This window comes from Myiozetetes cayanensis, unplaced genomic scaffold (assembly GCF_022539395.1).
Source record: "Myiozetetes cayanensis isolate MyiCay16 unplaced genomic scaffold, myiCay2020 scf5-8, whole genome shotgun sequence".
Classification (NCBI taxonomy): Eukaryota; Metazoa; Chordata; class Aves; order Passeriformes; family Tyrannidae; genus Myiozetetes; species Myiozetetes cayanensis.
Genome location: NW_026087742.1, coordinates 103,824,806 through 103,850,960, shown reverse-complemented (window position 1 = coordinate 103,850,960; position 26,155 = coordinate 103,824,806). Strand labels below are relative to the sequence as shown.

Sequence of the window (26,155 nt, the reverse complement as noted above, 5' to 3'; positions counted from 1 at the left end):
TAGTCGATGGGGTACAGGCTCAAAGACTATTAATGCACTACAAGTAACATGATCTGGGGATATGAAAAGAGAAAAATCACAGTGTGAAATTTAAATCCTAGTTTCGACTTTGAAAGCCGCTGTTTCAAGAGGGAGAAGTCCAATACTACCCATTCACATGCTAATTCACTTGTTTAAACAAACTGCTATTCTCCTTCACCTCTTCACATTAGCATAAAATGAGAAGCTTGAATCTGCATTTTTCAAAAGACAACCAGATTTCAAAATTTCCAAAATGCAACTACTCGGTGATGGTTCATACATTCTAAATGCCACAGTATTGTAAACGCAATCCTCATTTGCCTCCTGCATCCAGAATGTAATTTCCATTTTTATTTTGATAGCTAGTGATCCATTGTTCCAAGTTTCTTTAAATAAATGTCCCCCACTGCTGCCCATAGCTTCTGCAGAAACAATTTTGAATATTTTTCAGGCAAAAATAGCAGAAGTGTTGAAATTCATGCCATTCCTCTCCAGAGTAGAAGACTGATGAAATGCATATATCTAAGCCAGAAATAAATAGCAAATGAGATTATCCTTATATTGATTTCTCTGCATTACATTCTGATTAACCAGCAAATCAAAGAATTTTTTTTTCCACCTCCTCCACCAAGACTACATTCTTCATTCTCTGCATGTGCGGCTTCTGGTAGGTAAGTGCTTCTTTAATTTATCTGATACCTGGAGGCTTTTCTATTCTGCTATTCAAAAAGCCTGGTCTTCTTCCTGCCTGTCTGAACTTTCAAAAGCTGGATTCTAATATTCTCTTTGTTCTTCTCAAAAGACTCCACCACAAAGTTTGTTGCTCAGATCTTTTATAGCCTATTTCAAAACCAACAGTCTTGCTGAAAACATTTTGGTGGACTTGCTCCTTCTCAATGTGTTAATGCAACCCCCAGGACAATCTGTCTGAGCCTGTGGGACATTTTCTATCACTAGAATGTTTTTCAGAAATCAAAACTAGTGTGTTTATCTGATGGATTATCTGTGATATAATCAATGGTTAGTTCAAGGACGCTGTTGCTGGTGTTATGAGAAGCTGTCTAACCTGAACTTCATGATGGTACCAAAATATCCAGAGCCAGTAGTCTAACCTGCCCTAATAGTAATTTAAACCCCCTAGTGTTAATTAGCACTATGACACCACTCTAAGTGTCACAACCAAGGACAATATTATGCCTTTACCTTTGTTCTGCTGGGAATGCGTAACTAATTTTCAAACGCTAAACAGCCCAGATGTTCTGCCGCCAGTGACCCAAGGCTTGTTTTTGTGGTGGCAAAGCTGTAATGCCATGGCTGAATTTTGCTTAGAAACCTGTTGTCCAGATGCAAGAAAGAGTGTAAACCACGTTAAAGCAGAAAGTGAAATTGCAGAGGCAGTAATGGTTAGCTGGAAAATGCTGAGGAAGGGCGAAAGTCGCAGCACCCTCAGAAAGAAGGCAGAGACTCCGCAGGCAGCACCATGGCCAGATGAGGGATTGTTGCCCTCTCCAAGGAGACATGGAGGTGAAAACTCCCCTGCTGACCAACAGCTGCCTGCCTGCCTGCCCAGTAATAGCTGAAATAGCCTGTATTTAAGTACTTATGTCATAGTTAACGCTTGAGTAATACTTAGCTGAGTGGCCTGTCAGTTGTACCTGTGTCATGTACTGTGTTAGTTGATACAAAGAGCTGCTGTATGGCTTTAACCCTTGGGGTCTTCTGGCATAGTACAAGGTGCCCAAGGAAAAATGACTCATTGAGAAAACAATAACATTCATCACTAGATGGTATTGCTGTTTAACAAAAAGTGTTGCTGTAACGTGAAGAATTTTTTTTGCATGAGTAAGTGGTATCAGCAGGCTCTCTCTAACCATATTTTAAGGGAGACTAAGCTAGGACATCAAATTCAGACAGTGCTTCTTTCACCAGAAGAAGGAAGGAATAGGCTCTCACTACAGGGGACACTGAGCTTGGATTTTAAACATCCTATTTCAAACCAGAATGATAAGGTGAAAAACAGCAAAATTGAAAACAGCTACCCTGTATGACTAAATTCTCCTAAATGACAAATTGCAGTGTGCCTTTGAAACACTTCAACCCCTGGGGATCATAAACTGTGGGATAGGGCAGAGGGGTCTGTTACTTCTCTGTATGAAATAGAATTTTCCCCGTGTCTGGTACCATATCCATCAACACTGCAGAAGAACAAATCCCTGGGACAGTCATGACTGGTACTTCATACAAGGGCAAGGAGAAAGGAGGAGAGAAAAACATCCCACAGTAGGCATGATTAATTCTCACTAATCGATGGCAAAATTCTTGAGAAGCTTTAATTTAAAGGAAACAACATACAGTACTTAGAGGTCCCTGATGGACAAATTCAAGGCCTGCTTCTACATCAAGACTGGGGAAAATTTCACAATAAACATCAGGAACAGTATTTCCACCTATATTTGGCCAGAATAGTTGCACCATAGGGCTATGTCTGTACAGTGCAGGTGTTTGCTTTGAGGACTTGGTATCTCCATTGTTCACATTTTGGACTAGCTCTAGGCTGGTGCCTTGGGCTTCCCGCAGTAGACATCCCACTGGAGTGCTCAGAGACCAGCCCCCTGGGGAGCCCAAGGCATCATTAGAAACACGATTAGGAGATTTGCTTCACACACTGTAATCCAATTTAAAGTGTTACTGTACACACACCCAGACTGACAAGCTGTGAAAATGCATCCCTGAAGAGTTGTCTGCTTTGTGTCTGGCAGGCAAGGGACTTCAACACAAGCTGGAGAACCAGCCCCAGGTCCTGGCACTGTGTTTTCACGTGGAGGGCAGGGTTCAAGAGCTGCATGTATATATCGACAGCTCCACGTGCCACTAACTGTCCCGTGTTATCAGGGCTGAAAGTCAGAGTAGAAGGTGATACAGAAGCAATCTTACTGAATTTGTGATTATTGCAACACACAGGTGTACTGTACAGTCAAGGACATGGAGTCCCACCTGGCAGGACTAATACAGTAGGATCTAAACAAGAACTGAAACTTCTGCTCATCACCTGGTTTGATTTACTTTTTGCCTCTACAGGGATGGTTAGAAGGCAAACAAGTTTTAATTCTTAGTGCTTATGCTATTGGTATTGGTGATAGAACACTAAACCCTACTAAATATTTTTGGAACCATAGGTAAAATGATGGAAGGAATGCAAATATTCTGTAAAAATTGCTCTTTTGGATCAATACCCAGGAGGGGATGCACCATACATTATTTTTCCCCAGATAAATCCCAGATCCCCAAATCTTTCAGCTGTGTGACCGCTGATGGAGCGGCAACCAGGATCGTGTCACTGTTTGCAGACATTCTCCAAAGTTAAAGACAGCGAGATTAATTTATGAACTATAACCAAAGGCAGAGAAATCGAGTGCTAATAATAAATCGTAAGCATACCAGTGAAGACATTGCAATAAAAATACAATAGACACAGAGCGAGACTGTGCGTCAAAGGATTCCATGTCTCCTGTGGAAAAAGCTCTCCGCTGCACGGCAGTACCTGTGGAGCGAGTTCAGGAGCGCGGTGAGTTGTTTAAGTGTGCCATCTAGTGACTAAGGACTGCCCACGGGCAAGGCACAACTTACAGCGCCCACATGTAAGAATTCCTCGCGTTTCTCTGCTTCAAACATCTGCATGTTACTGCAGTTGCGAGTCATCTGGTTATTGGAGAAGATAAGAGGGAGTGGGTTCAGCCTCTAGAGACGACTGATTCTCATCAGGTGGAGTCACTGGGCACTGAACAGTGATAATCTGTAATCTGTGAAATAACTGCCTTACCCTGTGGGTGCCACAGTCAATTCCTCATTTGTGAAGAAATGTGGAAAGGGGAGGGAGAGGGTGTGAAGGTGTGACACACAATTATTTTGTCATATTCCTTTTTTTTTTTTTGTTCCTTTTTAACCAGAGTGGGGAATTATGTCAAATACAGTGATTTTGACTTCATGAGCAAGACGAAGTTCCTTCTCAAGGTGTAGTACTAAAGACCCTGGAGAAACTGTAGAATAAAAAGAAATTAAACAGATATGAACTGTATTTCCCATCATAGCAAAAGAGGCTGAAGTTTGTGTTTGTGCCATCCCAGTGATGTGCTGAAACCACAGAGGCTGCTGGGGAATTCCAGCTGCAATCCTTGGTGAGTGGCACTGACACTTCTCTGGTAGCTCCCCTTCATTTGTTCTGTTGGTACCTTCTGCACAGGCAAGTTAAAAATCTAAACATGCCAGCTGCAAAAAAATAATCAAGTTGATTTAGCTCTTACTGATGTATAGAACCACCAAGTAGTGGACCAAACAAGCTTTTCTTGGGGACATGCACAATGCAGATTTTACACATAAGGAAAAGAAAAAAAGGTATATTGCTCATTGAGAGCACCATGGGGAATGCTTAACACATTTTCCATGGGAAATATTTTGGTTTTCTGATAATTATTTTCACCCAAAAAAAAAAAAATCACATCTGTCATAATATGACTTTTGTTGTGTTCTAGAAAAACAAGATGGGTATTGATTCTCTGAAAAAAAAAGAATTATTCGAAAGACAGGACAGTGTAGAATACTGTTCTAGAGGCCCTGGTATTCTTCTACCAGAAATATAGGAAAAACAGGAGACACAAGAGTCAGGGGAGACATCACATTGCACATGCTTCCTATTTTCAACCATTACCAGTAGCTGGAAAAGAGAAGAAACACTTCAAGTGGCTCAGGGATGGGGATAGCGGTTGCACATCACCAAAAAGTCAGCTTGTAGCTTCCCAGAACTGAAGACAATCAGGGGGAAGATAGTAGGTCAAATTTTACTAATCATCTCTCAAGGCAATTTTTTTAATGTGACACGATTACAGCGTTTCTTCACCAGCCTCGGGTGGCAGAGGAATGCAGTCAGAAGATAAGAAAAATTGAAAGTAATTAATCACATGATTTTAATGAAAAACCAAACACTTAGTCACACTTCTCTCACCTGTCCTTAGGAGAGGGTTTCAACAGGGATGGCTTGCTCATGTGGAGGGAAAGCAGCAGGAGCAAGTCTCCTCTAAGCTACAAGAGTTTATAGAGAGGATTTGCCACAGTGTCAGGGAAATCTGTTTAGACTGTTGGTGGAAATCCAGCTTGAGGATGGGATAAAGGTCAGTAAAATTAGACAAATCCTATTAAACTAATAAAGGATTCAGATCACTTCCTCAAAGGAAGCCTTTCAAAGTGAGAGTTTAAGTCTAGAAAATTAAGAATGATAAATCCAAATCAAATCCTTTTAATCTCTCCCTCTCTTTATCAGCATTATTTTCCTTCAGAGAGAGACAGGCTAAAAATGATGATGGGGTGGTGGCACAAAAGTAACATTGTCTCTTCTTGAACATTACAAAATCCAATCATTACAAGAAAAATCTTATTTTCCACAGGATTTGCAAATGGAGTTTTATTGAAGAAGCTGTAGCTGAGGGCACCATAGGGCAGAAGCAAGGCTCACCTGAGAGATGGCTTCTTACTCCACCTGGCTGCTGCTGCTGCTTGCTGCCTTGTAATGTGACTACTGGCTGTTCAGGAGTTGGAGGATCTGAACAAAGCATGCACCTGCCTGTTCCCTTCTGAGGGATTTTGTCTGCTGGGCCAACACTTCAAAACAGGGCAATTTGTATGTAAAACAGAGAATGGCTTGATAACCCTGATGGTGATTTGGAAATATCAGTGTAAAAATTCTAGCGGAATAATTTGTGTGTTGGATCAGACGTAACTCCCCAAAACTTTCATTTGACATGCTTAGCTTAGTGTACATCTATTACTTCATATGACTTTATTACCAGCTTTACATGTAACTCAGTTAAAATCTGTGCAAATGGTTACAAAGACAGAAATAATAGGAGATTTTTTCATGTGTGTGCATACTGGGAGAATCACCAAGAATTAATAATTTTTAAATTCTTTTTTTGCAGTACTGCTAGGTAGCAACGTAATTTACATTTGACATCCACAATTTGCAGGTGAGAGACCAACTGACATTCAACTCATTACTATTTTTCAGAGACCATCATTAGCTTCCAGAAGCTGGCTGATTTTCTGACACATGGTTATACTGACAGCAAAGACTCTTGTGACCTCACAGCTACTTACCTGAGGGCTAAGAGCTGCCTTGGGTCTTCAGCAGGCAGCCAAACAAGGTAGCATCTCACAAGGGAACTTTGTCAGACATCCCCTGTTTTGGTGGTAAGGGCTCTTCTCTCCAGGCAATCTATGGGAAGGAGATTGTGACTTTTAGGCCTCCAATAAGAGAATTTCAAAGGGAGGAAGGAGCATGAAAGAAGAGGTTGTCCAGTAGAAAGCAGCACGTAACCTAAAGGATAAGAGAGGAAGAAAGAAACTGTTGGTTGAGTTTTATCTCCTTAAAGTTATCCATAGACAGGCAACAGGCAGGACTGGGTCTGGCAGATGACCCAACAGCTTTGATCTTCCTTGCTTATGCAGTGTGGGTTCTCCAGCAACTCCCAAGGCAGCTGGCACTGCAGAAAAAAATAACCCCTTGGTTGCCAGGTGTGTCTTTTGTAACACAATAGCTGCTCAGTAAGAACCAGACGGAAATGGCCAATGTATTTCTTATGAAATAAAGGTTACTTGACCAGAGCTTGAAATTTGGCCTTTTTTGGAAGTAAAAGATAAGGTACATAGGGAAAATAAATAGCTTCTCAAAACTAAGCAAACATCTCCAATTAAAATAATGAATTTTAATGTGCTAGCTCCTCTCTCTCCCTTGCTCATGCTCTTACTTTCATACTGCATATGAGCAGCAAGGGGATACAGGAGAGGGAAAAGAAGATACCCTCTCACATCTTTGGGGATTTGGCTCCAGAGACAGTGCCTACAACCAAAACAACTAGTTCAGACATGAACAATTTCTTCTGAAGCACAGAAGCTGCAGCAGCTGATGTCATGAACAAAAGTAGGCAGATAAACAGAAACAGAGCAATAGAAAAAGAGATACGAGACTCACAGCCTAGAATTTCACAAACAGCAGTAGTTCATAAACAGTGAGCAATAAAATGCAAAACTGACCAAGAAAGGGAGTCATCATCAGCTTGAATGAAAATGCACATCTCTACCACCTCTATGTAGCATTTCTGGCAGCATAAATGCTACTTTAAGAGGTATGGACACAAATCACAAATGCTTCCTCTGTAAGAGAAGAAAAGCAAGCTCTATTTAGGTTCATCCAAAAATGCATTGAGAGGAGAAAGCTCCAAACAATTATGGTACTGGAAGTGTTCAAAACAGGTTACCTAAGTCAGAGATACTAATCCAATAAGAGAATTCCCGAGTGCTGACTCACATGTTCCTGAAACACAATTCCTATCTCAGTGCAAACAGTTGCCATAGATATCTGCGAATATGTGAGAAGACAGAGCTGCCCGGGAAGAACCACATTTCTGTCCTAAGGGCTTCACGGGGCAGCCGTTCCGCATGAAGGATGCTGCTTGACAAAAAGCTTAAAGCTTCCCTCCCCTGGCTTGCTTTTCTGTGGGAGGCTCTGCCTGCAGGTCTCAGGGGTTTGCAGGCAGTGCTGTGACAAGAGGCAAAGAAAAGCCCCACGTACCACTCGTGGACAAACAAAGCTTACATGCTGTATTCTGTGTCGCCGCTCCCGCGGCAGAAACTGGACCGCTCCCAGACCGCCTGCTCACGTGGAGCGGGATCTTCTCCTTGTCTGGAGCTGTCAAGTCACACCCTTCTTGTCAACAGCCACAGCACACTCACACCGGCGGGACTAATGACACCCTTGGGTGGAGTCGGCTACCAGAGATTAAATCTGATCCTCTCCCTCACAAGCTTCATGGTGACGGGGCACTAATGCACCGAATTGTACTAATGCCATGCTCTAAGCTATGAGAGTAGCATCATTTACCAGAAAAAAAAATCTGTTTTAGACCGGTTAATGTTATCCAACAACACATAGAAGTGGTGATGATCAGGATTATATCAATAGCTGAAACTAAGGTAGAAAATTCTTTTGTGTTTTCCAACCACATTTGTTTCCCCCATGTACATGTCTGGTTTCCTAATCAATTGCCCCACCTGGACATCCTTTCTTTCTAAATAGTACAGGCATTCACATTCCTAGGAATACCCTGAAGGATCAGACCATGGCTCTCCCGTGAACATGCATTTTAAAGCTTGCACAACTCAGGCTAAATTTAGGACAAAAGGGCACAGGCTCAAGCTCTGCCAAGGGAGGTTTAGGTTGGATATTGGAAAGAAGTTCTTTACAGAGAGAGTGATCAGGCATTGGAATGGCCTGCCCAGAGAGGTGGTGGATTCACCATCCCTGGAGGTTTTTAAGATGAGGCAGGATGTGGCACTGAGTGCCATGATCTGGTAATCACAGTGGGGCTGGATCAAGGATTGGACTTGATGATCTTGGAGGTCTTTTCCAACCCAGTTAATTCTATGATTCTATGACTCTATTTATGGCCTCCTTTTACGGATAAGAGAAACCAGTAATTCTGGGAAAGTCTATACTGATAAGGAAGAAGAAGAAAGAAATACAGCACTATCAAAATAAAAAAAATTCTTCATAGTCCTGGAAGATAATGGTTCAGTTTTTCAAAACTAACGTTAAAAAGTACAACTCTGCAGAGAATCAATCTAAAAAATACTAGAATGCCCTACATAGCAGATACTAACACTGAAAGAATAGTAATAGATCTCTGGAGAAACCAAGCACACCACTGTCACGCCAAGGAAATTAGTCCTTCTACCATTAGCCTTTACATAGGTTTTGATGTTATACCATGTGTTAATTATTTCCAAATCACAAGTGCAAACACTCACCCTGATTGGAAAATTAGCAGATTTCAAACTCAGGTAATTTCCCCCTAATGAGGAACTTGTTGAACTGAATTTAACAATTAGCTCACACCCTTTGCTGGCTGGGTATGGCAAGGCTACAAGGTGACACAGATACTCAAGAGTCGCCTTTTTCAGTAACTTGCAATAAAGAATTAATATAAATTCAGAAGCTGTTTCCATGCTACTTCTAGTTCCTCTTGTGGTTCTTAAGGCAGTGACTTTCAAAGGGAGGTGCTGCATATACTGAATAGTTCTCCCTTGTTTTCTAACCTTCCTGCTCTAGATCAGTTCCTTTGGGTGCCTAACTTACCAAGCCTCTGCAAAATGTATTTCACAGTTTAAAAGAGTTAATCTTATGATTTACTGGTCAACATACAAAGCGTGTAGGCAGAGCTAACAAGCTAAAGTACTTGCCACCCCTGATAAGGCACCTGAGGAGCCCTGCCTGGCTGGCTGGGCTGCCTTCAGTTCTAGAGAAGGGTTGGCTTTTGTGGCCACTTGGAAAGGGCTGATTGTTGACATTGTTCAACTTGGGCTAGTTGGTTTTGTTTCTGTAGGATTTCCCATGTTTTTCATATTGTTTTTTCTTGCTGAGAACCCTTGAGCTGCTAATTATCCCTGTGTCAACACTACTGTTTACCAGGAATCTTACCTCTCTCCCTGTGGCTCTGCTCTGCAGAACATCTCTCAGCACTTCCATACAGCTTAGCAGTTCTCCAAGATGTCTGAACCCATTTCAGCTTGTAACAAAACTATTCCTTAGTTCCCAGATGGCACCTGTGATACGGTGCCTGAGTCTCTAAAGAGAAAACTGACACTTTTCAGCTGCTAAATTACGTTAAAGGAAACAAAAGTAGTTCTATCCTACTGTTAGTTTTCTATATATGCTGTGACCCTTCCTGCGTAATGGATGCTGGGCAGACAGGTCTTAAAGAATGTGACATCCACAAATGAAAGGGATGCTCTCTCCCTAGAACTGACCAAAACTGTCCAAAACCTTGCCAAAATTTGTCTGATTTCTCTCACAAAACTGTAAACGTTATTCAACAAAATCTTCTTCCTGATTTTCAATGCACTTTCTGCAGTGGGGTTTTCTTTTCCTTGTTTGAAGAACAATAAAAGTATTCAGAGACTTCAAGCTGCCTTAGCAGCTTGCCAACTGTTTGATTATTTGTCAGTAAGTGGCATCAATATAGGTGTAACAAACTTCTTTTGAAAGGAAAGAAATGGAGAAACTGAAAAATAGGGGAAAAGAAGAAAAATAATATTTTGCAAAAATGTGTTCTGAGCTTTTCCAAAGTGTTGCTTTGGTTGCCTTCATGTTGTCAAGCAGCCCAATGTAAAGCCATAGTTCTCTACATTTCCCTGCCTTTTGCTAAAACAAAGATGATCATGCCAATTCAGACAACTGTTAGAATCACCTAGTTAACACTTCCAAAGGGATCTAAAGCAGTACAAAAGTCAGCATATTATCTATCCCTCTTCCCACACACACTGTGTCTTAAAAATAGTCATCCATTTTACCTGTGAGCTCGGGAGGTGCAAGCAGCCTCCTGTCCTGCAGGAACACACGAATGGCTGTCAGCCAAAGCAGCAGTCAGACTCTTTAACAGGGTAGTGAAGCCGAGTGCAATGCAACGAATAAGTGAAGCTGTTGAAACAGACCTATTCTAGCATTTGCATTATCTGTGCAGCAAATGCCTGCTGTCTTCTTCTCTTTTATCCATGAGACTTCTTCTGGGCCTCTCTTGCTTACACTAAATCTACCTACTCCCTAACTTGCCCTATTTACCACTGTTTGCATTCTTACACTGTTACCTAACTTCTAGCTCTGGGAACCATGGGATCACAACTGCTGTTGTGATTTTGTAACTTGGCCTCTACTAGAAAGCAGGCTCTCCCTGTCCTGGATCTGCAGGCATGAGCCTACACCCTTGTACCTCTCCCTGAGGAGTACTCAGGTGGTTCTTTTCTCTCTTGAGCAGAGAGAATGAGGCAGGGACAAGTGTGAGCGTGCAGAAGCAGACAGGACAACTGAATGTAAGGATAGAAAGGTCTATAACCAACACCTGAAGCACATCCTTTGGTTACTAAGTCATGAAGCCTTTGCTGTTGACATAAGAGAAATGACAAGTTTGCCACTGCAAAGAGGTCTGCTGGGGGAACCTCTTCAAGGTTCCAGCACTGCCTCTGCTGTAGCCAACAGGAGCCCACACCATGGTCCTCTGGAACAGGGGGGATTCAGTTAGCATTTCCTTAAAAATAATAGCTTGAAGGATCGATGGAAAAGAAGAGCACTGAGCAGCTTCTGTTTGCCAGCCTGCTCCTGCAACAGTACAAGGTGCTGGAGTTCATTCTCTCACCTCTGTGTGGGTTGTTCATGCCACATTCACCTACATGACAGCTCCAGGAGACTTCATGGTCAGTGTTCACCCTCCTGCCTGCATCTTTAGCACCTGGACACCCAAAACATGTGACTCATCCTTTCCCATGTTCTCATGAATTGTTTCCAAATGTCTGAAGTCTCTTAAACATCAGTCACACACCTCTGTGTGTGCTTATCTTTCTGTTTAATGTCGTTAATCACAAAAGACACCGATAAAGTTACCTTTACCCTTCCTCACATGATAATCCCAAGCAAATATGGCATAAAGGTTATGCACTCACCTTAACACTCATTACTTTTCAACAGCTGGATCAAACGAGTTGTGAAATTTATCTTCTAGCTCTTGGTAACTGTTTTCAAATTCTTCAATCACAAACACATAATTGAAAGTGAATTTTTTTCACGGATCCTGAAAGGGATCATTATCAGAACTGAGACTGGAGGCATTTCTGGCTTTCTGTTTTGTTTTTCCATACTCAGGCTGACTAAGGTCCAGCTTGGAGGTGGTGATTTGCAATGTTTTCATTTCAAGAGCGCCTGAATGAAGGCACTGCAAAGGAGGCCACGTGCTGCCCCTGGCTATTAGCTCCCAGGCACCTAACCTAGACACCCACCTTAATTAGGCAAGGTACAGTTACTTGTCTGAGCCAGAGGAGGGCAAGAAATTATTAATTAAAAAAAAAAAAAAGAAAAAAGAAAAAAAGGAAATCTGTAGCAATAAGACCCACATATTCACACATTCTGCTGCATTCATATAACCTGTAAATCAGGAAAGCTCTTAGCCATATATTTAAGAAAATGTATGTCTAATTTTGCTCTGAAAAGGCTTCTGTGTAAATAAGTGATCTTTGGTATGAGATGTCCATGACTGTACACAGTAAAACGATTTCCTGCCAAATCTGAAGTCTGCTTGAAGTCTTTTTATGCTGAAATATGTCAGATGAAGGTCACAAGAAGTATGAAATATCTATCCAAAACCATAACAGCTAGTGATACCTGTGGCTAAATCAGGCTCACACTGATGTTTACAAGTTATCTTTAACAGGCACTCCAGAGACACAACAGATACCAGACCACCAGTGATGAGTGAAGACTCTTGCTGTGCCCCAGCACCTGCCTTCTCTGGACCAGCACAGACCCCACTTCTCCATATGCTCCATCTGTTTCCGAATGCACTCTCCATGCTACGGCACATGGATCTGCTTTCCATGCCACAAAGCCCACCCATCAAGGCAATGCCTCTTGTAGAACCACTACAGAAAACACAGAGATGCTTTACCAAGTCAAAATATTTTATTTTCCAATTTTGAAGCTGATTGAACTCACAGCCAGCCATTCCCAATGCCACTGTCAAACTCAGTATTGCTCTGCAAACCTACGTGTGTAACTGTGGCCTTGACTACACTGATATAAGGCAACGTTAGAATCTTCCAACAGCCATAAGGTTAAAATACATTAAGAAGATTTCTCATGTCTAGAATAGTTAGCTGATCCCAGTTAATTTGAATGCACACACTCTAATGCAGAGTGGAATTTTTCACACAAATTGTATTTCAAGAGAAAAGTGTGCAGATTCTCTCATATTATTGCTTTTCAAAAATCTCTATTAATTTCCCAGACTGCCCCCTTAGAAGAAGAAAGTAAATATAAAAATTGCTTAACCACTTCCAAACTAAAATAATTCAAGTTTTCTACTATAATGGAATCCTTCAATTGTTAAAGAAAATATTATTTCTGACTTCAATCAGAAAGCAGAAAACATTTTGTTTCCTTCAGCCCCACTTTCTACTGCCAGATGGTTCACAAGTTGTTTTCAGAATATTTCATTTCCCACCACTCCCCAAACTGAAAGCCATTTTTTAAATTCAATGTCAGCTAGGAAGAAAGCCCCACTATCTGTTGGAGTGGGTCCAGAGGAGAGCCACAAAAATGATCAGAGGGCTGGATCCCCTCACCCTGTGAAGACAGGCTGAGGGAGATGAGACTGCTCAGCCTGGAGAGGAGAAGGTTTTGGGGAGATCTTATTGTGGCCTTCCAGTACCTAAAGGGAACTACAAGAAAGACTGGGGTAGACTTTTTAGCAGGCCCTGTTGCAAAGGACAAGGGGGTAATGGTTTTATACTACAAGAGGGTAGATTTAGGATAGATATAAGACAAGAAGTTTTTTACAATGAGTGTGGTAAAAGACCATAACGGGTGGGCCAGAGAGGTGGTAGATGCCCCATCCCTGGAAACATTCAAGGTCAGATTAAAGATCATCAAGTCTGACAGCTAACTCAGCATTGCCAAGTCCACCACTAAACAATGTCCCCAAATGCCACATCTATGCCTTTTAAATACCTCCTGGGATGGTGACTCCACTTCTCTGCACAGGCTGTTCCTGTGCTCGTCAACCATTATGGTGAAAAAATTTTTCCTAATATCCAATCTAAATCTCCCCTGACAAAACTTGAGGCCATTTCCTCCCATCCTATCCCTTGTTACTTGGGAGAAGAGACCAACCTCCACTTTACAACTACCTGCAAGAAGGTTGTAACAGAGCAATAAGGTCTCCCCTGAGTATCCTTTTCTCCAGGCTAAACACCCCCAGCTCCCTCAGCTGCTCTTCATCAGACTTGTGCTCCAGATCCTTCCACAGCTCCACTGCACTTCTCTGGACACACTCCAGCACCTCAATGTCCTTCTTGTAGTGAGGGGCCCAAAACTGAACACAGGATTCGAGGTGTGGCTTCACCAGTGCTGAGTACAGAGGGAAAATCACTGCCCTGGTCCTGCTGGCTACACGTTTTCTGATAAAAGCCAGGATGCCATTGGCCTTCTTGGCCACCTGGACACACTGCTGGCTCATGTTCAGGTAGCTGTCAAACAGCACCCTCAATATTACTTTCAATCCTTTCACCCCCATGGACATGGTTAGTGCAAAGATCTTAAATATCATTCCCACTTCCCGAGCAGAGAACCAAAGCACCATGTAACATTACAGACCAGTGGCAGAAGACATCCCTATTTCCTTTTCCCAGGAAAGAAGACATCCCAGACTCTAACTCCTATTTTCTTTTTCCAGGACAGTGACACAGAACCTGCCATCCCTAGGAAGAACATCTGCCAGTAACATATTTACAAACAGTAATTGTGTATTTTACCAACTTGGGAGCTGCATTGCCAAGGAATGTAAAAGTCTTGCCCTAAAAAGATCGTAATTTCTGTAGGTGGAGAGCCCACACAGGTTTGGGGATTTCAGAACAAACATATGCAACTGTATTTATTGATCAGAATTAGCTACAGTGAGCTCGTGGCATGGAGTGAGAGATGATCAATTGTAATGGAGGAAGGATGGGAAAATGCTTTGTCATATGCTTTGGACATATGACATCAATTCAGGGTAAAATTAGATTTTAAAAAGATAAAAAAGATGAACAAGAATGATTCTGGATTAGCTCTAAATCATATCCATTCTAATAGCTAAAAAGTAAAAATAAAATCACATTGACAGTTTGGCACCCTCAAGTGCTCAGTGACAGCATAGAAGTACATGGTATAAAATCTTACTAAATTACATGGTATGAAAACACACCATGTTTGCATCTCTGAAGAATCAACAGGGTTATCTTTCCACTGCTGGTCCTTTCAGTTCTACAGCTCACAGGCATTTATGTCAGAAGTTGTTCTGATATGGACAGTGGCTATTTGTGGTGCCAGAATATACAAATTCCTGAGCTGAGCTTCCAGCTACTGCAGAACAGGAGGGCTTACAAAACTTTGGCAATCCATCTTCAACAACTGCACCATTCAGGATAGTCTTAGGAGTCTGCTTCTTGTCCCCAGCTTCATCATCCATGCACTCCAGAGGCTCCAGATCGTGGTATTTTCTCCGATAGACAACTCTTGAGATTACAGTTATCAGAAACATTTCCATGATGAGGAGCTGCTGGGCTATAACTGGAAAAAAAAAAAAAAAAAAAAAAGAAAAAAAGGAAGCAATGGAAAGCCCCCAAAATGGGAGATTACTGTCAGATGCAAAATGAATACCAAGCTCATTAATTCATTAATTTTCACCTGTGCAGAGGGAACAAACTTTACCATTCAGTCCCTGTAACAGGTGTCTCACACTCAGCAATAACATTCAGCTACAGAATTCCAGTATTGCCCATCAATAAGCATGCAGTAAATTATGTATCCAAAACATAGGAGAATTAACAGCAATTATGCATTTTGATTTCTTTTCCTCTCATTTCTGATTCCAACTCTTCTCGTTAACAAGTTTTTCTCTATGACTGTCACAGCTATAAAACTCTTGTTCTTGTTTTTTTAAGTAAAAACTGAGATTCTCCAAAAGTTAATGATCCCAGGAAATTAGCACTTTGGAAAACACCAGATATTGCAACACTGAACTGGCACTTTTATAAGTAAACGAAGAACATTCTTCCCAGAGAAACTTACATGATCCTCTTGCTGTAGAGGAGAGTGGTGGAGCACAGGGAATGACTCTCTTGTGTGGCCAGCATGTGGATAATAGTGGTCTGCAGGTGGTTCAGAATGACAATAAACTGCACCAGAAAGAGAAAACAAATGCCTTAGCTTCCAGAAAAGGGTTTAAGTTCACACAACAATTCTGCTTTCATAACAGAACCTCTTTTGCCTCATTCCTCCTTTCCTGCCCTCCCTCTCCTCCCATCTACCAGCAGGCTGCCATTCTGCAGAATTCATCTTAAGGTCAGGATGATAGTGCTCTGAAGATGAGTATTAAATTAAACCTCGACTTGCAAAGTGCTTCTTCTCAGCCCTTCATTTGAGAGGTACAATATACACAAACCTCCCAGCTGGGATTTTAAATAATGCTGAGCTCTGAATAACAGGTAACAAGGTTTTAAAAACTGCCCCTTAATTTGATTTACGAGCTTATGTTCTCCCTTAATGGAGGAGGGACTCAAAGAATGTTTTTTTCTGTTGTCTCCTCTTTCTGCCACAGCAGGGAGACATCCTAGCCCCCAGGTTATATAGGACTGGCTTCTTTCCAGGAGGTATGAAGGAGTCTTTGCCACTTGAGTTCAGCAACCATCACTTGTGCATCGTATTACCTGCTATTCTCTGAGCAAGGCCTTTGCTGCTGTGGAGGTACCAAAGTATCTCTGTAGCTGCCTGAGTATAAACCCTCACATTACCAGAGTTTGCCATCCTAAGCCTGAATTCACTCTAACACAGCTTTGCAGGTATGACTGTCTGTTATTAAGTGCTTAATAATTTACTTAACAGACACCTTAGTGCACGAGCCTTTCTGTATGTCCTGCTCAAGAAAGATGCATAACCAAGGATTCTGCTGCACTCTTTTCAGGGTTATGAGGAAGAGGGTGGCCTTGTCCCTGTGCTTGTTTGATCTAACATATCTGGTTCTATTCCTTACTAATTAATGATTCCCAGGCATTAATAAGTTTCATTATTAACTGACTCTGAAGGGCAGAATGGACAAGAAAAATACTGTTAAAATAGAATATCGTGGCACTCTGAAACACTTCAAACAACAGCCACCCACACAATGCAATAAATCCTCTCCTAATTTTTAGAGACACATACTAACATTTTAACATTGCATTTTGGGATACCACATCTACAAAGCTTCTTTCAAGACCCACAGAAAATGCTGCTGTGATTTTAGTGGTATAAAGATAGACAGATTTGATGTGTCTTTCACATCTCCAGCACTCCTGAGAGACAACAGGTAAATTGGCTCAAGATGAAACTGAACAGCAGCCAAGAGAGTTCTCCAAAGGAATGCAGCTTAAATCAGGTAAAATTATGCCTTTGCACACTGTATTTAATGGGAGAAAATATTATAACTTTTCAATGAGGGACCAAGAAGTAGAAAGACAGTGTTGCATCAGCAGTTAAGAAAAATTCTTACCAGAAATATTAAACTTCTCACCTGATACAGGGCAAACTTTGGGATAATGTTCTTACAGGTAAGGAGAGTCCTAACTTTTCGAAACACGATTCCAACTGCCCACAGAGCAGTAAGGGTAAGGACACCCATGGAGATGTTAATCCATAGCGCAGGTTCTTTGGGAGATAACTGAGAAGCAAATAAAACAAGAGTACCTTATAGAACCTTACTTTACATTGTACCATTTCCAGGAAGAAGTTGTGAACTAGATGATCCAGATGTTAAAATGCTTGTTCCTATCTCCACGAAAGCTGGTGGCAGCAGCAGCTGCTGGGCTTTGCATGGGGAAACTGCACAGAACCAACTGGAGTGTTGGCTCATGCTCTCACCCAACAGGCACCAACATGGAAATCTGTTCAGCCTGGGAAGGTACCAGTTGACACAACCCCTCAGTCTGACCCCAGAAGCAGCTGGCAATGCTCAGCAACTCATGAGAGCATATTCAACATGCCATCTCAGACAGGTCATTTGTTTTAAACCATGAAACAACAACAAAAAAATTACTTTTAATCTCAGTTAACCAAGAGGTGCAACGCTATTATCGGTTACAGACTTCTCCATCATCTTGCAGGTTACACGGGACAAAGCAGAAGTACAGTGCTATATTTTCTACTTTACACAGATATAAAAATCACCATGATTTGCAGAAAAACATAGAATTAGGCTTCCTGTTTACACATGCTACTACATTCACTTTTTCCTTAAGGTTATACCTTTATAAAACACAGGGCAGGTACATCCCACAGGGCCACTTGCAGTCCTGCTATTCTAACCATACAAACTGGGAAATGTCTTGGGGCATAGTCTGATGTTAAACACACCCTGATGCCCAGTTTCTTTCCAAGAGAAGCTGGGAAATGGAGAGTCTGGGGGAAGGCAGAAATCATATGTTTCAGGGTCAAAAAGAGCACAGTAAAGACTCACTTGGAAGTGCTCCCAGATTTCACAGGTCAGTTGTAGGCTGAGACAGTAACATCAACCCTAAAACCTGTGGATTTTGTGGACCACCTGTGATTAAAATATTTACTTACATTGTAAAGGACGTAGTTGCCATTACTCCAAAGCACTATTGATAAAAATACGAGCACAGGTCGAAAGACAGCAAACTGAAAGGTGCCCACCTTCAGCCAAAAGAGGGTTTGCCTGGCCAAAAAACCAAAAATTAAAAAAAAAAAAATCAGATGAAATAAGATTTTATTAGCAACCTTAATAACATTTTTTGGATACTGTCAACTGCAAAACTTTTCCACTCCTGTAGCATGTTGCTAAAATCTTGGGAGGAATATCTTCAAGATTAGAATATCTTTCCAAGAATTTCCCAGTGTTTATTTAATAAAGTCTCTACAAAAATAGTACTTTTCCTGCTCTGCAGCAACTACATACTAACCAAAGCTGGGCTAAATGTGATGTCTGTCTCTGCCCTGAAGCAAACCAGGGAGCCAGTAGCAGCATAACCAGTTTCTGAACTGTAATGGCCTTTGCTCTTGCCTTGTTGCATTGCTATTTCAGTTCTCTGGTGAAGTTGGGCAATTCAGCCTTCCTGTTCAGACACTTCCTAGTCCTGTGGTAGATCAAGAAATGGAATCATACAGACCTAGGTGAAAGGACTGGTAGTTTTTCAGTGCATCATGAATAGTAGCACATTAGCATCTGGTTTTGTTCCACTGTAGTCTAACAGAAGAAAGGAACTGTCTTTCACTTGGCAAACTGCACAAGGCCAGCAGGACAGCTCAGGATTTCCTCACTTCTGTCAGTATAAACTGGGTCCAGAACACAGCCCATACACAGTAACCTGGCCAGGTAGCATTAAATGTCAGCAGGAAAGGGGCAAATGAAATAACAGAGGGCATGAAAGCTGATTGACCTAAAATCTCCCTTTAAGTCTTCACAGGACAGGCTACAGCTGCTGCATATGGCTCATGTTTTAAGTCTGTTCCTGTGTATTATTTTCCATACTGTCAATGTTGTCTTCACTGTAGCTCCTTGGGCCCTTGAGACTGCCATGAGAGATGCCTCAGCAGAAAACAGTTTAGCTGCCATCTGTATGTTATGGGATATAACCATGAACCAGGAATTGTAGGAATTGCTCAACGAATATAGATAATAACCACAGGATTATGAACAGCACAAACACATGTGGAAAGACCTGCAACGGGCCAGACATTTCGTGTGTGCTTTTAAAAAGATTATTGTTCCCAGAGGTCTGTAAAGAATAATAAATATGACAAACAGTGCAGTCATTGCAATGCCGTGAGCTGTTTCCCTTGTCAGTGTGGGTCTTTATTGACCATCAGATTTCTTCTGCCACATCTCTTTCCACTCACTCCACTTGTTACCTTGTCTCATCTGTACCTTGTGATTTTTCCCAGGACTGCTCGATACATGATGTTCTTTTAAAAGAACAAATCCCTCCCTTGGAGTAGCTCCCTGTTTCGCCATAACATACCTACAGGAGGATCATGAGATTGACTTTTCTCTGGTATAGCTTGCTCAAATTTGAAAAAGAAAAAAAAAAAAAGTCACCTTGTAATGGGAAAAGGCTGGAAGATAGAAGCAGAAAGTGGATGGATTTCCCAGCGCTAAAGACACCGGAGAAGAAGCCCAAAAGCCCTCTGCAGATCAAAAAGCCTTTTTTTTAAACAGACAGCTGCCCTTCCTGCCAGCAGTAGTAGGCACTATCTGGTTCCTGAAATGCGTCCGTACTAGCTAACATCATCCTGCATAAGCTGTCATTGGACTGACCAACAGCAGGCAGGGCATAGTACAGGATCCTCTCCCAAGCTCCCAGCTACCACGACCTATACAGAGGGTGACAGACACAGGAAGAAGAAAAAAAAGCTACATTTTTTACTACGTTGGTACCCCCTCTATGTAAATATTTAGTGTTATACCCTTAAAATAAAATGATGGAAACAAGAGTTCAAATTCTAATACCAAATGGGGAAGTTAAAGGAAGAATTATTACAGTAAAAAAAATAAGAATTTTTGAAAATGCATCAGAAACCACTATGCTGTGTTCAGTTTGATGCTTTCCTTTAACAGATTGTAAATTCCCCAAGGTCCCTCTGTCACTAAAGTCTGTGCCCTCACAGAATAGCCTCTGTCTTGCACATTCAGTCCTTCAGATTTTGCTTATAACGAGAGAAACAGTCTCGTGCTCTGTGCCAGTAGGAAATCCATGGGAAATACATGAGGCTTCCAGGCTGTGGAGCAGCCTGAACATGACAGAGTGACATGAGCCAGAGGAGGAGCCCCAGCAGGCAAGGTCTATATTGGCTCCTGTAGGTGCAGCTCTCTATCCTTACCCTACGTCTTGAAGATCCTTTAATACTTAGTAGAAGAAAACATATGCTTTTGCTTTACCAGACAATGCCGTTTCATTGAGATCAAAGCTTTCCAGAAATTACACCTACTTTTTGTTTCAAAAATTATTTTAAACTGAAGTGGTTTTAAAGACAAAATCAGAATGAAGCATTTCAATTTTATCAAAGTGAGAAAATTTTCTATCAAGACAGCCTCCTTGTGACAATTCTGCTCGTGAAAAATACCCAATCTGAAGACATTTGTTTCCTTCTGGGATGAAAAGAAACTGAAATCTCAATTATTAGGTTTTCTAGAGTAGAAATTCCTCCTTCCACAACCCCCTGCATTATAGAAGCAAAATAAATGAGTGGTGGTGTCCAGCCCCAAAGCGATAGTGCTGTTTAAAAGAGACGGCTTGGAACTGACTTTCGGGAAGTGGGGGAGGCCCTTTGCTGTAAGCCTGGCTTTGCCAAATTGGCTGAATTCCCGCAGCCGTTTTCGAGCTGGGAAATCTTAAAGGGCAACTCACCTAGTGATGGGCACACGAGGGAGGCAAAGGCAGCAGCAGCAGCAGGGACCGGTGCTGATCGTGAAGCGACCATTTTCAAACCGCCTGAGGAGCAGCTTTTGACCTCCACACTCTTTGATCATCATCATCAGGAACTTGTGGATAACTATGGCAAAAAATCTAGGAGAGGAAGAGAATTCCAGCTTGAACTTGCCTGTGTGTCTCTCATATGCCTGCTCAGGCCAGTCCAAGTTTTTACTTTTTACAGCTTACACTTTGCAATCAACAAAAATTCCGGCACTGTCTGTAAGAAACTTTCCACTTTCCTTCATCTTAGGGGGCCAGAACAGCCCTAACCTCGCTGAAAGAGGAATAAACCAAGGCACAGAGCAGCTGTGGAATTCCCCAAAGCCCCACTGGTGGCTGGTGGTAGATTCAGTATTAAAGTACATGCTTTTCTGGCCCAAGTCATTATGTCTTTATTTTTCCATAATTATTGGAAAAATTCCATAACTATTGCTGACTGGACCAAACTTTTTAGAACAAGTCCTCTCCCTCCTCAAACTCAGCTTCCAATCAACAAACATGGCTAGGTTCATACATACAGCTATCATTAGTGTGCTGGCCCAGTCAGGGTGTGGTTCCTTTGCAGACAAAGCTGATCCAAGTACCGACTGCTTCAACCCCACCTCTCCCTCCTTCCCCATCTGCACATTCTCAACCCTTCCTGGGAACTGATTCATGGAAATCCAGCCAAATGAAAGGGGTCTTCTGCACTGCCTGCAGATTGGGCAAGGAAGGGAGGGGGAATTCAAACACACCACAGGAGTGGATCCTTGGAGGTTTCTGGCAATCTGCACTACCTGCACTGCCTGCTGCATGCTGACGATGTTTCCTGCTACAGTGTTTTCCCTCCTCTTCTACTCTTTTAGTAAATGCAGTGTGACATGGGGTGAGACAACACATGAAAGTCTGGGATAGTGTCTTGCAGTGTGTTCCAAAGCCTCCCAAAATGTGGAGTGCTCAAGACCAAGTCTACCCATCAGGGCTGTGCCATCATATCCAGAAATCAGGGACCACATTCCTCCATTCTTCTCTGTGCATGCCAAAGCTGTCATGCTCATAGAGAAAGTGCTTTTATCAGGACAACTGTGGAACATTTTTACATTGATATACTCATCGGAGGTTCACTTGCCACCATTAATAACAGACCTCCACAGCTCATCATTAGCAGAAGCGCAGGGAAGAAGTCATAGGTCAGACTCTCATTCCACATGGCATGCAGAGAGAGGAAAGACAGAGTACTGCTTCAAAGGGACTGTCAATCCGAAGGATCAATTACATGCGAGTCACAGACCCTTCGTGCTGACGTTCCCACACTGCGGGACTGTGACACTGGGAACTGCTTCAGCATTCTCCACCTCCCAGAAAAGAATTGCCGAGAGATTTCAACTCAAACAAAAAAATTATTAAGTTGTTAAGTTTACAAAATAACTGTGTTAGCAAGGGCAGGAGATGTTTAAAGTGAAGAAATCCAGGATTTGGGGCAACATCCAGAAACAAGCAGAATACTCACATTCCTGCTGTGAAATCTGTAAACATTGTTGAACGAGGAATCCACATGCCAATGCATGAAGTAGTAGAGATCACCTACAGGGAAAGGGAGAAGGGTTGTACGAAGGGCTGAGATAAAGCAGGTTCATGTGGATTTGTGGGGAAACCCGATTTTCAACATTCAGTTTTATCTCATTCCCATGCTAACTTACTGGAGCTGCAGCATTAATCCAAATTATGATTGATCTTTTGGAGGAAGGGGTTTTCCTGTAGATGTAGACTGCTTCCTCTATAAATACCAGAATGGCAATTAGTGTCATCAGAGTCAAGGTTGCAAAGAGAAATCTCCCTGGTAGGTCAAGGCCTGCAGAGAGAGAAAAGAAAACAGACAGTTCCAATTTATTTCATAAACATTTCAAACCATCTCTGAGGAGCTTCTTTGACTTGTTCCTGCAAAGACTTGCCCTCATCCTTAGTTACATAGGCAGACCACTGACTCCACAGAACAATTCAAACACTTAAGTTCATGACTAAATCTTTCCAGGATCTACAGAGAGCATATGAGAAGAATACACCTTCACGTTCTCAAAGCCTTATGCAATAGTCCCCTTCAGAAAGGTGGAGTTCCAGGACAAATATCCTTAGGCGAACATAAATATGTGGCAGAATATAAATAAATACATAATACACAATATAAGTAAATACAGTAAATACATATTCTGGGACATTTTCCAGGCAGGCCATAAGCAAACGTGTTCACTCAGTATTAGTCCTTTGCTTCCATTGTATGTCAACAGGCACGTTACATGTAACTTCCTTAGGCAGGTAAACTTAATAGTTTGGTGGAAATTCGTAGGGTACATGAACAAGGAAAGCCTTGGAAAGTAAGGAAAAGCCCCTGATGTATCTAGCATGAGATAAAACTTGATGTCTTCACCAAAATCTTTTTTACTTCTTCCTCAGTGCTGGATATGGATATCAACATTTACCCATACGTGATGAGTGTTAGGTCTCCACTGACACTGGGTACAGAGATCAACTTCTACCCACGTAAATGGTTGAGGTGCATTTTTTTCCCAGGAGAGGTGTTTCCAGAGGCAGAAGAAAGCACTGCAGTGGAGTCATGTGCTTAATTTCGGAGAAGTTCATGCTCATCACTGGTATTAACTCCTGCTGCGGCTGCAGCCTATCTGAAGGCAAAGCCTCTGCGTCAGCCTCTTTAACCTAACCTGCTTCAAAAACCCCTGGCACTTGGAGGCTTGGCTGCAGGCGGAGCAGCGCACGTCTCAGTGGACATCGCCACACCTCAGACCTGACGGGAGAGAGCAGCTCTAGGGGCCGGTTCAGCGCTCGGTTCCGCTGGCACCGGACAGCCCCGGCGCGCCCGCCCTGTTCTCTGGCACCCCCCTGCAGCTCCGGGCTGGGGGCCGTGCTGTCCCCTCGCCCTGCCCCGAAGCCAGAGACAGCTCGGCCCTCTGACAGGCGGAGGATCGACCGGGACGGGCGGCTGCCAGCCTCCCTCCGCCCGGGGATTTCCTCACCGGGGAAGAACGGCGGCGGGGCAGGCAGGGACAGGGACAGGGATAGGGACAGGGGCAGGGGCACGGGCATGGACAGGGACGGGGGCAGAGGCAGGGGGATGGGTAGGGGCAGGGATAGGGACAAAGGCAGGGGCAGGGGGATGGACAGGGACAGGGGCACGGGCAGGGCAGGCGCAGCCTCCGCCATCCGCCGCGGGTGGGTGCCGAGGGCACGGCCGGGCAGGGGCCGCTCGCACGTAGCGGCACCCCTTCTCCTCACGCCTCCGCACTTACTCCGGAGAAGCTCCTCGGAGTAGGGCGGCTGGCTGGCGCCGCAGGACGGGTGGAGGGTCCCGTTCGCCTCGCCGTCCATGGCGGCCGTGGGGCGCTGGCGCTGCCGGGGCTGGGGACGGGCGGAGGGGTCGGTGTGTGCCCGTGGCCGGTCCGTGCCCGTGCCCGCCGGTCCCTGGCGAGTGCGGGCGCGGCGATGCTCGGCCCGGGTCCCCAGGGCTGGTTAATGATTACCCCGGGCCGGGGCGGGCGGTGCAGGGACCGGCCCCTCGCTGCCTCCTGGCGCCCGGCGGGGCGGGCAGTGCCCGGACCGGGACAACGCGCCCACCCCGCTCCCGCTCCGCCTGCGAGGGGACACGGCCCGGCAGTCCCCAGCGTCCTTGCCCGGCCTCGGTGGAGGTGCATACGGGATCCATCCACCTCTCGCTCCGGCCCCATCCTCACAGCCCCGGGCTGTCAGCGCTCCTGGAGCCGGGTGCCGGCAGCCCAGGCGGGACGGGTTGGATCCCCAGAGCCGGGACTCAGAGCCTTCGCCCCAGCCCCGGGGCACTGGTGGAAAGCTCGTCGGTCAATGGGGCAAATGTTTGAAGGACTTTCTTTCACCAAAGACTTCCCAGTCATCTTGGCTGCAACAAGGTGAGAAGCTGAAGGAAAGCACAGTGAGGGTAGGAACACACCGAGGGATTCTCCACTCTCGCACCTTTCCCCTGCTGGAAGGATCCTTTATGCAGCCTGAGGCTTTTCAGGCTATGTCCAGGAAAAGGGTATGAGTAATGAAATGATGGAGTTTGGTGACCCACCGAGTGATTCTGGCTGGTTGGATGGAAAGCTGGCTGCAAGAAGCAGCAGAGGATGGGTGTTTACAGCACGGGATGACAAAAGACTGTAACAGTAAACACAGAGTGGTGTCCAGGGGGAGGAGGAAAGCCCTAACTATCTATATGATATCAGTGATGAGCAATTGCCACTCAGGAAAAAGATCGTGGGAGCACAATGGATAGTCCGCAGAAATGACAGCTGAGGAATCAGCATGGGACAAAAAACAAAGGACTGTGAGGAATTTGTAGATAAAGAATGGAAGACACAAAACAGCTAAAATACAGAGGGAGGCCTCCCTTCACCATGGTTGAACAAATTGAACTGGAGAGGTGGGGAATTTAGGGGCTGTGGGACATCTTTAGGTACCATGGGCCCTTATGGTAAAAGGCTGCCATCTAGCAGTTTTCACAGGATTTCCAAAGGTTTTATGGGAAGGACAGGCCAGACACTGAAACACTGCCATCAAGAACACAGGGGTGCAGAAGAGAACTGAATTGCTTTCTGTGTAACACCAGCAGGTACTCAGTTGAGAGAAGACAGATCCCTTTCAGAGTGGTAGGATTTGGGAGCAAGACAGACGAGGCTACTGGCAGCCTGTTCCATTACTGTCAGGAGGGCTTGGTTGCAGATCAAAGTCATTTATTTTGAGTTCTCCTTGGCATTGATGTCATTGTTTTCACTGCATTGAAAGCTGAAGAGGAGATCTTTACAATTTCACCAGGAGGAATGTGACAGTAACTGGCTGTTAGAATGGGGTATCAGCCCAGTTTTCACAGTCTGCCTAGAGTGTCCTCCATCCAGTACATCTGCTGCTGCCCAGCTGCAGAAAGATACAGGCAACATTCTTGAAACACCATTCCAGCTTATTTTCTGTTTGAAAGTCTATTTACTCATCCTGAAGAAACAGTTGATAGTAGAGGAGTGAATAACCTTAATAGGCC

General features: G+C 43.5%; 1 protein-coding gene across 1 annotated transcript; it reads right to left on the bottom strand.

Annotated features, from left to right (window-relative positions):
- Positions 1-14,936: 14,936 nt before the first annotated feature.
- On the bottom strand, positions 14,937-24,505 carry LOC126648748 (organic solute transporter subunit alpha-like). The gene is given in 9 exon segments (XM_050332178.1): positions 14,937-15,220; positions 15,722-15,767; positions 15,769-15,828; positions 17,202-17,348; positions 18,251-18,362; positions 21,052-21,210; positions 22,607-22,680; positions 22,797-22,948; positions 24,399-24,505. Coding segments are annotated over 9 exon segments (1,113 nt in total). The 5' UTR covers positions 24,478-24,505.
- Positions 24,506-26,155: the final 1,650 nt, after the last annotated feature.